At 38.7% G+C, this 13875-nt stretch overlaps 1 protein-coding gene across 2 annotated transcripts in view; it reads left to right on the top strand.

Moving 5' to 3' along the window:
* The window catches only part of NR3C2 (nuclear receptor subfamily 3 group C member 2), a 296242-nt gene that overhangs the window by 245846 nt on the left and 36521 nt on the right, over positions 1-13875 (top strand). For both annotated transcript variants that reach the window (XM_066573661.1, XM_066573662.1), the window contains exons 5-6: positions 3364-3717; positions 5581-5725. In XM_066573661.1, the coding sequence (XP_066429758.1) occupies positions 3364-3717; positions 5581-5725 (499 nt within the window). The remainder of the gene's footprint in view (positions 1-3363; positions 3718-5580; positions 5726-13875) is intronic.

Genomic DNA, 13875 nt, shown 5'->3' on the forward strand with positions numbered 1-13875 from the left:
TGACCTATATAATTACAGGTAAAGACAGTAAGAACATTGCAGTAAGAGCATTTTCAAAAATGATTTGCCTTTAAAATGGCGTAAAAGGTAAAAGAGAGCGACAGCTCTGCAGCATGAATATTCCTGATCACGGCAGCATATTTCCAGACAATCAATGGCTTTGATTTTCTCTAATGTGGACGGCACCAAGTCTCTAACTAATGCTGTACACCAGCTTTGTTAATGTTCTGCCTTAATTTGTTTGAGTATATCATGAAATATCTTATTTTGTGACCAGTGAAAACACCATGTACCGAAGACCGTAGTCATAAGCGTTTAGATCTTAGGACGTTTTGAAGAACACTCATTTGAATCCATTAAAATCACACTGTAGGAAAGAACTGCAGACGCAGTGGTTAACACAGGAGAGATGAAAATATGCTACTAAGCTGTTTTACATGATTGTCCATGATTGCCTATCAGGTAGACGACTAATGTACTTTCTTCAAAAATTGCAAATCAATTAAAGCAGCCCTATGGAGGACAGCTTCTAACGACACAACAGCATCAAGGCTATATGTTTTAGGGTTTTATAGTTATTACAGTACTTATTCATCTTCTAGAAATGTACACATTGATGAGATTTACTAATCCTCTCATGTGTACAGCATAAACTAAAGGGCCATGTACACGGGCCACACTCCCACTGGTACTTGAACGACAATCGCCCCGTGTAAATGCATGCCGCGACTGAACAAGAATTGTTCAGTCATTCCATTCAGTGTAAACAGCAGTCAGTCCCTTCTGATGGGCGGTCTGCTTACTGTGAATGGAGGTGGGTGGAGGGTGAACACGCTCACCGGCCGCTGCGCCTCCATTCCAGCAGCACTCTGAGCGATGCCGGCAGGATTCGCTCCTGTGTAACAATACAGGAGAGAGCATCACTGGGGCAAGCGTTTGGCATCATTTGCCCGACAGCTCCTACTGTCTAAATGGGCCATTAGACTAGACAGTCTGAAAATACATCCGATGTATTACAGTGGGTCATGCTGTTAGATGAATGTGGCACATTGTAAGACACTTTTGTTTAACTTTATACCATCTACTGATTGCATTAGTGTAGGTCAATATTTGGTGCAAATTTTAGTACCGGATATTGCATTTAATTCACGTCCTTCCCCACCAACCCACAGCATTCTGCTTAAACACGTCCACCTATTGAGTGAGTGTCTAAAACACCTAGTAAATGTAGTCACAGCAAGTATGCCAGTTTTTGGTGAAAATCTATCCCTTCACCGTTAGCAGCCCTACTTAGGGTATATTCACCTATTAATACAAATGGGACTGGCAGAAATTCGTGTGCTTGCCACCAAAACAACCCCATTCAGTTGAATGGAACTGATTTCCAGTCATAGAATGTTTTGCAGCCAATAAGCCACCTGTGAAAATACTACAAGTTGTTGTGGTGTTATGACATCATGATATGTAATGAGATCAAAATCTGTTATTTTAGTCACAAATATAGCAATATTTTTCTCTAAGGTTGATCAATTCATATGATGGATTGTAACGGTAATTGTGCAAAAAGGTTTCTCCCTCAAATAGTATACTGTAAATTATTTCTATTACAAGTAGCAATGAGAAACAAATGTAACATACTTAGTGGTGTGCACAGAGGTCTAGTTGAGTTTTAGACTACTTTCACAAGAGCATTAAGAAAGTTGTGCTTGAGAATCTCGGGTGCAACCTAGATTGGATAGCACTCAGACTAGAGATGAGCGAGCATACTCGATAAGGCAAACTACTCGAGCGAGTAGTGCCTTATTCGAGTACCTGCCCGCTCGTCTCAAAAGATTCGGGTGCTGGCAGGGGGCAGGGAGCAGTGGGGGAGAGCGGGGAGGAACGGAGGGGAGATCTCTCTCTCACTCTCTCCCCCCCGCTCACCCCTGCTCACCGCCGCAACTCACCACTCACCCGCGCCGGCGGCCAAATCTTTAGAGACGAGCGGGTAGGTACTCGAATAAGGCATTACTCGTTCGAGTAGTTTGCCTTATCGAGTATGCTCGCTCATCTCTAACTCAGACATCCCATTGGTGTGCCGTCCGATGTACTGAACAATGCACATTGATGCATGCTATTCTTATCCGAAAATCGGACAAGGATAGGACATGCTGTGATTTTTTTTTCTTCTTTTTTTAACCTTTTTTCTGACTATTCATCAAAAAGAAAGCCCAGATGCATACACCCATTCAAATGTATGGGTGCTATTTCTGTCTAATTTTCAGACATATTGTCCGTGTATGTATCCTTATTCTCCTGTCAGCCTCGTCTCGCTTCATTTGATTGGCAGCTGACAGTAGAAAAAATATTCTTCTACATAACTCTACTCATGTGTAGCAGTGAAACCGTGTGCCGGCTTTTGTTATAGGAATATAGAATACCCTCAAGTTTTAAAGCTTCATTTTTATCACTTTTACAGAAGTACTGAAAGAAAATCAATCAGAACTATTAGACGTTCAATGTTTTATCGCAATGGGTATCAGCTGGTGCGTTGACATGAAAAATAATTTAGGTGTGATCCATAGCTAATATCTACTGTTAACGTTTTTCTAAATCAAACATAGTTGTAAAAACTAAAATAAAAAAATCTGTTGCAAAGTTACATTGTAACAGATGAGTTTATCGCAAAACCTTAAGGCACATGTGCACACGTCTGCAATTTCAGGGTAACGGAACTTGACTTTTTTTCTTATCTTACATATTATCTGAACTCTGTAAGAAAAGTGATATTCATTCACATGACCCTTCTATTTAGAGTGTTGTGTGTGAATTTCAGCGATGTTAACCTTTGTCATATGCCAATGGGGTTGAAGCACCCTATAATTTCGGAAATCGTTATAGGTCCAAGTTACGGGATCCACCAATGTAATCTTTTGTCACGTTTTTTTTAGGGACAATACTTATGAATGATAAGATGAATCATTCATGTCAAAAATATATAATATGGTAAGGGTAAATTTTGTAAAAAAACAAAACATGTGATTGGCATCAGATTCATAGAAGAACCAACGGTTTTGCCAATATGTGGCATATTTAAAGATCTCTTTAGGGTATATGATAGAGTATGAGTTTTTAAAATTTCTAAGAAAATGCCTTCATTGCATAAAATTGAAGATTCAATTTAATATTACTCAAACAGCCACAACACAGGCAATTCAATATGTCTGAATATACCCTTATTTTTATGCTTGATTTTACAGAGCTTTAAAAATGTTGATTTTCATATCAGATGATCATATTGCCTACAGAAAGCTTCGGTCACATACATCTCAATATATGTTTTTATATTATCTCACATTTTCATTTCTGTTCTTGTCATTTCAGCTCGAAAGTCAAAAAAGTTAGGAAAATTAAAAGGAGTCCATGAAGAACACCAGCAACCACCACCACCACATCAACAGCCTCCTCCACAGAGTCCAAAAGAGGAACCTACATTCACAACCACCTCAAAAGAGACCTCTGTTTCCACAAACACAACTATCGTTCCAATTATATCTGCTGTATCCCCTGGACTTTCCCTGTCAGCAGCTGTGATACTTGAAAACATTGAACCTGAAATAGTGTATGCAGGATATGACGGTGCTTTGCCAGACACAGCAGAGCACCTCTTGTCCAGCCTCAACCGTTTGGCTGGGAAGCAGATGATACAAGTGGTGAAATGGGCAAAAGTAATTCCAGGTAAGCGAACCAAGTGTGCAATTCTTTATTTTGTTAAACAAGACTGGATTTGTTTCCGATCCTCAGTCATAACTCTATTACAGATAAAACATGCGCATAAGCATTTATGCAAGCATTGTGTTAATGTGAACTGTAAGGAATAATTGCAGGAAGATATTGCTCTTCCATGACTACCTGGACACATGAGATGAAAGCTGAGAGATTTGAAACCTCCCTTTAGGTACTCTTTTATGGCGTCCAGTTGGTTGTGGTTTATCCACTTTAGATTGTAACCAATTACTGGATTTTAAAAAATACAACATGGCTGTAGATTGTAATTTATACAGAAAGGTAAATAAAAATAAGTGGTTAACTTTTTGGCCAAAGTATCTCATGTTTATGGCTGGCTACAGACATTTCCAACCACTATAGATACCTACAAGTACCTGTTTAAACGGTGGTAATTAAAGGGGTTATACAGGATGAAGAAAAATGAAGCAAAGGGGGGAATAAAGTCATAAAAGAGGCATTATATACCTATTAAACCTTATGCTACTCCTGAGCTGGTGCTCCCCAACACTCTTTGTGCAGTAGGTCATGTCAGCACATGTGTCCACCGCAGCCTATAAATGGCCTCAGCAATGTACAGCCAGAAATCTCTAAGGCCAGTGGCTTGCTGACGTGACATAAACGAAGACTGATGAGGAGTACTAAAGTGGCAGCACTGGAGCATCCTCTTTTATGATTTCATGCCATTGCTCCCATGCCCCAGTTTTTCCTGATCCCAGATAACCCTTCACCTGATCATGATTATTTTCACTGGAAACTGGCTGTTTCCATCATAGGCATGCTGAGGATTTGGATATCAGCAGCATACCCTACAATTTGCATCTTTTTCTCTGCCATAGGGTTCTGAAAACCTCGTTCACTAGAATTGTATTGTAGTTTTGTTGAAGATTTTTGGTGTGGGAACCCCACCCGAAAAGCCACAATAAATCCCGATAAGATGAACACAAAGTTACTTCTAAGTTTGTAACATAAAGTTGCAAAGATGCAACATAATTTTCTGTTGCTACTTGCTATTATTGACTTTGACACTTTTTATACTTAGATAAAGTTCTTGTGTGTACTTCTATTGAGCGCTGTGTTTACGCACATCGAGATTAAAGAGATGTCTTTTCCTGTTTTATAATAAAGTGTTTAGGAAATGTGTCCCTCTGCTATGTTAGACCCTAGCAGGGAAGAGTTTTATTAGTTTACTGCAGTCATCTCTAGATTCCACATTTAGCAGCGGTAGAACTGGGAAGATATTATATAAACATTAATTCACCTCTCCCTGCACAACATGAGAATGTTCAACACTGCTGCTTGGAAATGCTGAGCATTGTGGAACTAGCTTTGTTTTTTTCCCCATTACGTGGTGTTTTAGGCCTTGGTAATACATTGCTCATGATCTGTGTGGCCCTCTCTGACTTGTTCAGATACATCTCATCCTTGGTTTTCTCATCCCCAGATTAATTGGCTTCCTAATCTACAATCCATACAATTGGATAATCTATAATTACTTTATTGCTAACTCTTTTCAGCTTCTTCAACGATTCATATAAAGTAAAAGATTGGATGTGGATTCGAGTCGCAAGGGTGGCTCTAGGGTTTCGATACCCACTAGTAGGACCTTTAGAATGGTGGAAGTGTGATATCATGGCATTGGGGGAAAAGTGGTTGAACCCCCACTATTTCAGTTCCGGAGATTAATACAAGCTGTCAGTTAGGAGAAGTACAAGTAATACAATATATTTGAACAGTTGCTCCACTTTATTTATGGTTCTGTGTTATGTATTGCAGTATTCCTTATTGATTTGTGTGGTTATTCCTTTTCTTCAGGATTTAGAAACCTGCCTCTTGAGGACCAAATTACTTTAATTCAGTACTCCTGGATGTGCCTGTCATCGTTTGCCTTGAGTTGGAGGTCATATAAACATACAAACAGCCAATACCTATATTTTGCTCCAGACCTGATATTTAATGAGTAAGTACTGTACAGTTAATATATACTCTAGGAAAAGCTCTTAAGATTTCATGTACAATACATTATTAGTTAAATCTTACATCTCTGGACAGTTTGGGGCAATCTTTGGGAAACCTCTTTCATTTTGTTTTCCTGAAAAATTGCCACAATGTCTAAAAATCAATACCCACTAGACCAGTGTTTCCCAATGTTTTTTGGCTTGCGGCACATGGCGTCAAAATATTTGTATCTCGTGGCACCTCAGCAAAAAAAAAACTCCCTTTCGCAGTACCCCCTGGAAGCTTCTCATTGCACACCAGGGTGCTACACCTGGAGTCGGGAAGGAATTTTTTCCACTAAATAGGGTAAATTGGCGTCTGCCTCATTATTTTTTTTTGCCTTCCTCTGGATTAACAAGGGAGTGTGGGGGTGGGGGTGGAAACAGGCTGAACTGGATGGACTTTTTTCTTTTTTTTAGCCTTGCATACTATGTTACTATGCCACCCTGGTTGATTGGGAATCTCTGTACTAGATTATCATTAAAGTTTATAGTTTTATGCAATAAGATTTCCACAGTCTTACACTTGGTGTTCAATTTTTATTTTGGAATTGCTAGATAGTCCAGAAATTTGAAGGATTAAACAGAAATAAAAACAACATGTAATTATGATATATAAATACGGCATACAAAATTACAATCCTAAAGGCAGTTTATAGAGAACATCACATTCATCCACAGACTCCATAACATTTCTGTGCACATTGAATGCTGTCAATTATAGAAATTTAATTAATAATTTTTTAAAATCTCATTGTCCTGTAAATGTTGATGAATTTCCAGTTTGTGGTTGATAAAGTTTCTTTAAAGGAATTCCCATTGGGCAAATACTGTAAAGAACGTTTTATAGGCCATGCCCATGCATCCTAAGAAACCTCAAGTTTTCTCTTGACCACTTACATTAGTATTTCTATATATTTTGTAATACTATCCACAACAGCAATTTCACTCTCTATGGCAAATCCAGTATGCAGCGAGATGGATACTGCCTAAGCTCACATATTCCAAGCATCATATTGAAATGATCTGATTGCATGTTATTTCCTAATTATATTTTCTAGTTTACATAATCTTTAGTGCTTATTTGAAGAATCTTTTAGTTTTGCCATATTTTAAAACAAGTAAGAATATTTTACTGTGTCTGCCAACGTGTGGGCTATTCCAGTGAGGAACAAAATACACCGGCTTGAATACTCCAAGACAGATATTTCCCTCAATAAACCGACAAGTAATTGAAAACTGATTATATGTCACAAAGCATGAAATAACAATATATATTTGTGAATGCTAATGTGCTGAGGTCAGCAGTCTTTATCGAATTTTCCCAGTGCTCGGTTTACTGTAGTACTTACCCAAATGCACCTCCTTTCTTCTCCTTGGATTTAACTCTCACAATATCCACTTTCCTTAATTATACGAACAAGTACATTAGGGTAGCCATTCAGCAGACAGCTCTCGTATGCCCTTTTTAGATGGAATGAAGCTGAACGATGATTGTTCAGTTCAAATGCAGTCAAACGACTGAACAACAAGTGAAAATCGTGAGGCTCTGCCTCGTCATTTAGTTTCAGCCGGCATAAAAACTAGGCCGGCTCGGGCACGTATCGTGTTGTATAAACACTGATCATTCAGGGTTTCACAGAGGAATGTGAAACACTAAAGATAAGTGTCCGAGGACCGCTTGATTTAAGAATGACGACCACGTCAGCAGTTCGTTCCATTGGGCAAACAAGCATCATGAGATTCTCAGCCCGTGTAAAAGGGGCATTACTCAGAGGTATGGTGTATGGTCTGCACCATATGGAAGCTATCAATGAGATAATATAGTTCTTCCCAGCAGGACAGAAGCCTTGAGAACTGTGAGAAGAGATGGATTGTTATATAGTTTTCCAATATGTCTGCATACATCCCTTCCATACATTAACAGATTTTCCATTACTCATGAGATCACATCTTCTAATTGGAGTTTTGATGGCTTTTCCATGCTTTATTATATGGCATTAGAACACCAGATTTTGGAATTTTGAATGTAGATTGTGCGGGCAGGGACTGGTGTAGGCGATGACAAGCTATGTACATTGTTGCAGAGTAAGTTGGCCAAATATAAATGAGTGCATAAATATTAAAGCTGTTGACTAATCAGACAACTACCCTGAGCACCAATGAAGCACATCCAGTCATCGGAATGACACTTTTGGCTTGACCATTGCTCCTTGCTGTATATATACGGTCTTCTAAAACACTCTCCAATGCCTCGATAGATATTAAACTATTTGTTTTCATGTAAGTGAGCGCTTTATTTCTCTGATGCTTTTTAAATCATCATCCTTCTCTCACCCCCAAAAGTACAGCCAGAGAATGTGTCCCTAAAGAACATTATTTTTCATTTCTTCCGAATCCTAAGAAGACTGGATAGGCATTTATCTTTTTAAACCAATATATTCAAGTTAATTTTGCTCTTTTCTGTATAAAGTAATCTCGCCGAGCTGAGATATTTCTTCAGTGCAGATTTTTATTTTTCCATTTATCCGAGTAGCATAGACGTTTTATTGCTTATTCACTATTTTCATTTCTCATTCCCTTGAGTGGGATGCTCTTTAGTACAAATATTTAACATGTAAGAAAGAAGGGGGGAAGAAAGTCTCTCGTGATTGAAATTGGTTTTCCCACAAGTTAACTTGTATGTATTAAATCCCATTCAGTTACTGGAACTGTAAAAAGCCTACTGCCTTAGGCTGCAATGAATTTACACTCATTGTGTGAGTTAGCAGATAGATAGATGGATAAATAGATAGATGGATACATACATTCATACAGTGGTGCTTGAAAGTTTGTGAACCCTGCAGAATTTGACATATTTCTACTTATGTTTGATCTAAAACTACATCAGATTTCCATAAAAGTCCTTTAAGTAGATAAAGAGAACAAACTCAAGCAAATAAGTTAAAAATATTTGACTTGGTCATTTATTTATTGAATAAGATAATCCAGTATCACATGTCTGGAGATGGCAGAAGTATGTGAAACTTTACGATAATTTGAAGGTGAAATTAGTCATGTGTTTTCAATTAATGGGATGACAATCAGGTGTGAATGGGAAACCTGTTTTATTTAAAGAACGGAGATCTATCAAAGTTTGTGACACTTTTGTGGAAGTGTATTACGGCAGGAACAAAGGCGATTTCTGAGGATTTCAGAAGAGGAGTTGTTTATGCTCATCAGGATGGAAAATGTTACAAAACTATTGCTAAAGAGTTTGGATTCCACTAATCCACAGCCAGACAGATTGTGTACAAATGTAGGAAATTAAAGGCCATTACCACCATCTCCAGAAGTGCTCAACCAACACAGATCATGCGAAGGGCAAAGCATATAGTAGTCCATGAAGTCACAAAAGAACCCAAGATAACTTGTAAGTAGCTAAAGGCCTTTCTCACATTAGCTAATGTTCATGAGTCTACTATCAGGAGGACACTGAACAACAATCGTGTGCATGGCAAGATTGAAAGAAGAAAGCCACTGCTCTCCAAAAAAAAACACTGCTGCCTGCTTGCAGTTTGCTAAAGATCACCTGGGCAAGCTGGAAGGCTTTTGGAACAATGTTTTGTGGATGGAGACCAAGATAGAGTTTTCTGGATTAAATGAGAAGAGTTCAGTTTAGAGTAAGAAAAACTCTGCATTACAACATAAAAACCTCATACCAAGTGTGAAGAACGATGGAAATAGTATCATGGTTTAAATTTTGGAATGGCCAAGTCAAAGTTCTGACCTTAATCCAACAGAAATGTTTTGGAAGCACCTGAAGTGAGCAGTTATTAGCAGATAGTCTAATAAAATACCTTATACACATGGGCATACTTTTCATCCATGTGCTGTCCTTGCATATCATGGACAGAATACAGACCCATTATAGCCTATGAGGATATACAAATGAGTGATTTTTCACATGGACCTATTTTTGTCTGTATTACGAATGAGAATAGGATATGCAATATGCGGTGTCAATGGAGATTAGACAGCAGAGTGTGTCTATGTGCTGTTCAATACAATTCTCTGATGCAACTTGTATCGAACAAACAGCATACAATGGTCTGTCTCTTGGTACTAAATATACTACTTCCCTTATCATTTCTGGTTTTCTTTTAAATACCTAGTTTGTTTATTTGACTTCCATAATGAGAGTTCTCATTACTTTATTTATTTTTTATATCCAAGTGGTTAATTCTATGTCACAAACGATTATTGCATAGACAGAATGTCACTTATAAGATGATGCACAGATCGACTAGTCACAGGCTATGAGATTAGGTCTTGCGCTTGTATAGGTGTGGGCTATATAAACTGTTAAGAGTTGGACTATTACAAGATAAATTTTTTTTAATGGCCGAGTATGAAATAAAATTTAAAAAACACAGCATACTCACCTGTTTTCAGCTCTCCTCTGGACCCAGCTGAGTGATTCCTGCGGCCCCATCCCTGATGCAGACAGCTGCCAGAAGTCAGGTGACCATTGCAGCTAATCAGGGGCCACAGTGTCATTGCCCAAAATTGCTGGCGCCCAAGATGTGAGCACTGATGCCAGGAGTTCAGGTCACCTGCTTTCTGGTGGCCTTTCCATATCGGGGGGCAAGGCTGGGTCCACGGGAGCTGAAAACAGTAGTATATGCTGTCTTTTTTTCATTTTATTTCATGCCCGGCCATTAAAACATTTTCTCTTGTAATTATACAAACCCTTTATGTACTGTAGGCAGTTAAAGGGTGAAGTTGTGGATGGAGCGTATCTCCCTCCCAGGCTTTTAGTCTGGACAGGGTGGCGCTCCAGTCCCCAACTTCATCCTAGCTCACAGGAAGCGCAGCTGCAGGCTCTGGTCCCGTTAAGGGAGCATAAAAGACTGCAGCTCCAGGAAGTCAGGGCCTGACCAGCTGAGGAGAGGAACATCCTGCAGCCTAAACCTGAGCACCCTGCGTGGTGCACCTTTGCTTTGAATTGGACTGTTTTCTGTTTTGTTTCTTTAAATAAACTGAGGCAAGTTTATCCCCGTTGAGTCCCGAAGTGCCTGTGCCGCCCCACCCCCTGGAGGGCTATTACAGTACATTAAAATGTTTTTGGAGAAAATACGTCTATTGTCCTAGTGAACAGTAGGAGCTTTGTTCTGTGTAACTTGTACAGTGAAATAGCGGTTTTCTTTATTCTTTAAATAAATGTATTTTAAGTAGTGAATGAAAATCGAGAGAAGGAAAATCTGCCCTTTAGCTTTAATCATAATGAATCTGTTTTCCTGTAACGAGTCAGTACCTCTAATGCTATAGATCACACATGGCTTAATCATCATAGACATATGGATATACAGTATGTAAGCACTATGGTTGAATGTGGTTTTGGCTTCCTAAAATAACTTCCTAATATTGAAAGCAATTGACTGCACTAGATTGAGTCACTGGGTCTGTCAAGAATGAGCGGAAGTAAGACATGGTGTAATTATTAGAGAAATGAACTTGGGTGAACTGTCCCTTCTATTAGGGGAAATATATACGTATACAGATAAGAAATATATTTCCGTTCCACCGTAATATTGTAACACTTGCAAGAAGGTATCAAACCTTTTTTTCATGAATATATTTTGATATTTTTATTACAAAGAGCTGTTAAAAAGATTACAAGTAATTTTTGTAAATCTCTATCTGCAATTACGTGGCGCAAGGTTTTCATATTGTGTAGTTTGATTGCCTTTTTTGTGTGTCAGGAGGTCTACTTACAAGAGTATGCTGTACAGTGAAATAAAAAAGACACCTGCACAATGTAGTACAAGCAGCTATATATTGATATAAAACATAGAAAAGGCCAACAACCGGGCTACAACCCATACAGATATTCAACCTAGATGGAAAGCCAATGAAAAAATAAAGCATTTATCAAGATTGCCTCATTGATGCTTTATGAAGTTAACCCTTTCCAACCCACTGTCTGACCCCTGAAGACATTATGATTTAAGGCTGTACAGCTCCGATGTTGGAAGACGTCCGTTGGGGTTCTCTTACTGTATATGACCAGCCTCTCTGCTGTCGGAGCCTATCCAACGTGTCACCTCATGCAGTACTGGCTTTAGCTAGCATATAGCGCTGTTGTTTAACTGCAGAAAAAGAGTAAGCCCCCTAGGAAAACCAGGATACAAATTGGATTGGAAAGGGTTAAAGGTCTAAAGCCTCACATTGTCAGCTATTTTGTCGTTGGTGGACTATTTGATGATTGTCCGTTTTCGGTGTATTTTCCTATCAGTCTTCATTCTGCTTTTAAAGCTGTTGTCGTGCAGGCTGCATCCTATTGAAGTGAATATGCCTCAGCCCGCAATACCAACCTGGGCCACTACACAAGGTACGGAGCTGCCTGAAAACAGCTAGAAGTAGGACAACCCCTTTAATAAACTACTATGTCTATAAAGGCCACCACAAGTTACCTAACAATACCAACAGGGAGAAGATGATGATAGCCATCTAATAAAAAGCAAAACGTGCAGGATGTTTTAACCTTGCAAACTGACATTCAATCACAGTAAATATGATATTCACCATTTACTTGCCTGGGTTTTCAGATGATAATTTGTTTGCAGCCTCAGAAATTTAGGATTATCATTGCATAATGTTCTGTAAGACTGCAGCTACCTCTTAATGACCTTTTAGTTATAAAGCCTGTAATTCTTCTTGGTATTCTGATTTCTATAGTAACGGTAAGCAGGATAAAATCACACAACAAGCTGTACGGTTGGTGATGTGAACATCATGTCTGCTTACCTATTTAGGTCTAATATTCAATTGTATATTGACTTCTTAATTGGTTTTTACATTAATTGGCTGACATTCACGTGTCTCTTATGTTACTTTGACTTTTAGGGGGTTAGGTTTTGCATTGTTTTCTGAAATAATGGAAGATGATTAACGTTGATATGCTTTGTTATGTATCTATCTCTCTGACAGTTATCATACGCATCATTTCATTTTTCTGTTACTGTGTGAAATACAATGTAGCTTTAAAAAAAAAAGGATCATTTACTTATTGGGGCCTTTTGTAATTAACTGCATCGGAGGCGTCACATCAAGATTCTGCGTCCCGATGCAAAATCATTAAGAGGACCCTACCTGCTTTGTGCACTTTTTGATGGAAGTATATTGTTATGTTGGGCTCACTTAGACTCGATGGTTGCCTGCTGCTACTTTTTGCCACTCGTTTCTATTTTTTTTAATCAGTTTTTCTTGCTCTGGTTATTTCAATGGGACATAGCAGTCATTGCATCGCTTCCTTCATACGGATGAGCAGGAGATGGGTAAAGCTGCAGATGTGTAGAATTTTAGTTCTATCGACTCCTGCTTGACATTTATAAAATACAGTTTACAGTGGAAGACACAAAGTTATAATTAAGTCCTGTGCTGTGTTCCTCAGAGGAAAAAGAAGGGTGATAGGTATTGATCGCTGCCCTTGGACTTCAAGGGGGGAGATGGCTACTGGTCCCCAGTGCCGGACTGAGGAGTCTAAGATGAAGTACTTTATCATTATCTTTAATTCTGTATTTGGGTAGATGGTGCCGGAAAGGAACAGAAGAAAAAACATAGGGCCTCATGCATAAAACATGTAAAGCCGCGAGCATAAAATCGGAGGCTCACGGTGGTTGTGCTTGGGCACATAATAGGCTGTAGTTGCTGTAGTATAGATCTGTACAAATCTATAATTCAGCTATGTGCATAATTATATATTAGCAGTGCTCATGTGATAATTGCTCTAATAGGCTCCTCCATATCTACAGAGGGCAAGGAATTGTACATAAACATCAGGGAATACATGAATGTAATTGTGCTTTATATTCATACACTTCATTGGACTGATGTAGCATCTTATAACAAGAACATGCAGAATAATTCACTCTTTCAACAACAGATCTTTCCAAACCGCACTGGCATCTGCTGACTGTAACTCAGAGGAAATGATGCATAAAGAAGGGACTGACCCACTAAAAGAATTAATCAAGGACAGAGTCCAAAGTAAAAACCGTGTAAAGAAATATCTTCTGCATAGTGGATTATGCACTCTGCTGCGGACCTTCTTCTTTATAGTTCATAGCTG

This window comes from Eleutherodactylus coqui, chromosome 7 (genome assembly GCF_035609145.1).
Source record: "Eleutherodactylus coqui strain aEleCoq1 chromosome 7, aEleCoq1.hap1, whole genome shotgun sequence".
Taxonomy (NCBI): domain Eukaryota; kingdom Metazoa; phylum Chordata; class Amphibia; order Anura; family Eleutherodactylidae; genus Eleutherodactylus; species Eleutherodactylus coqui.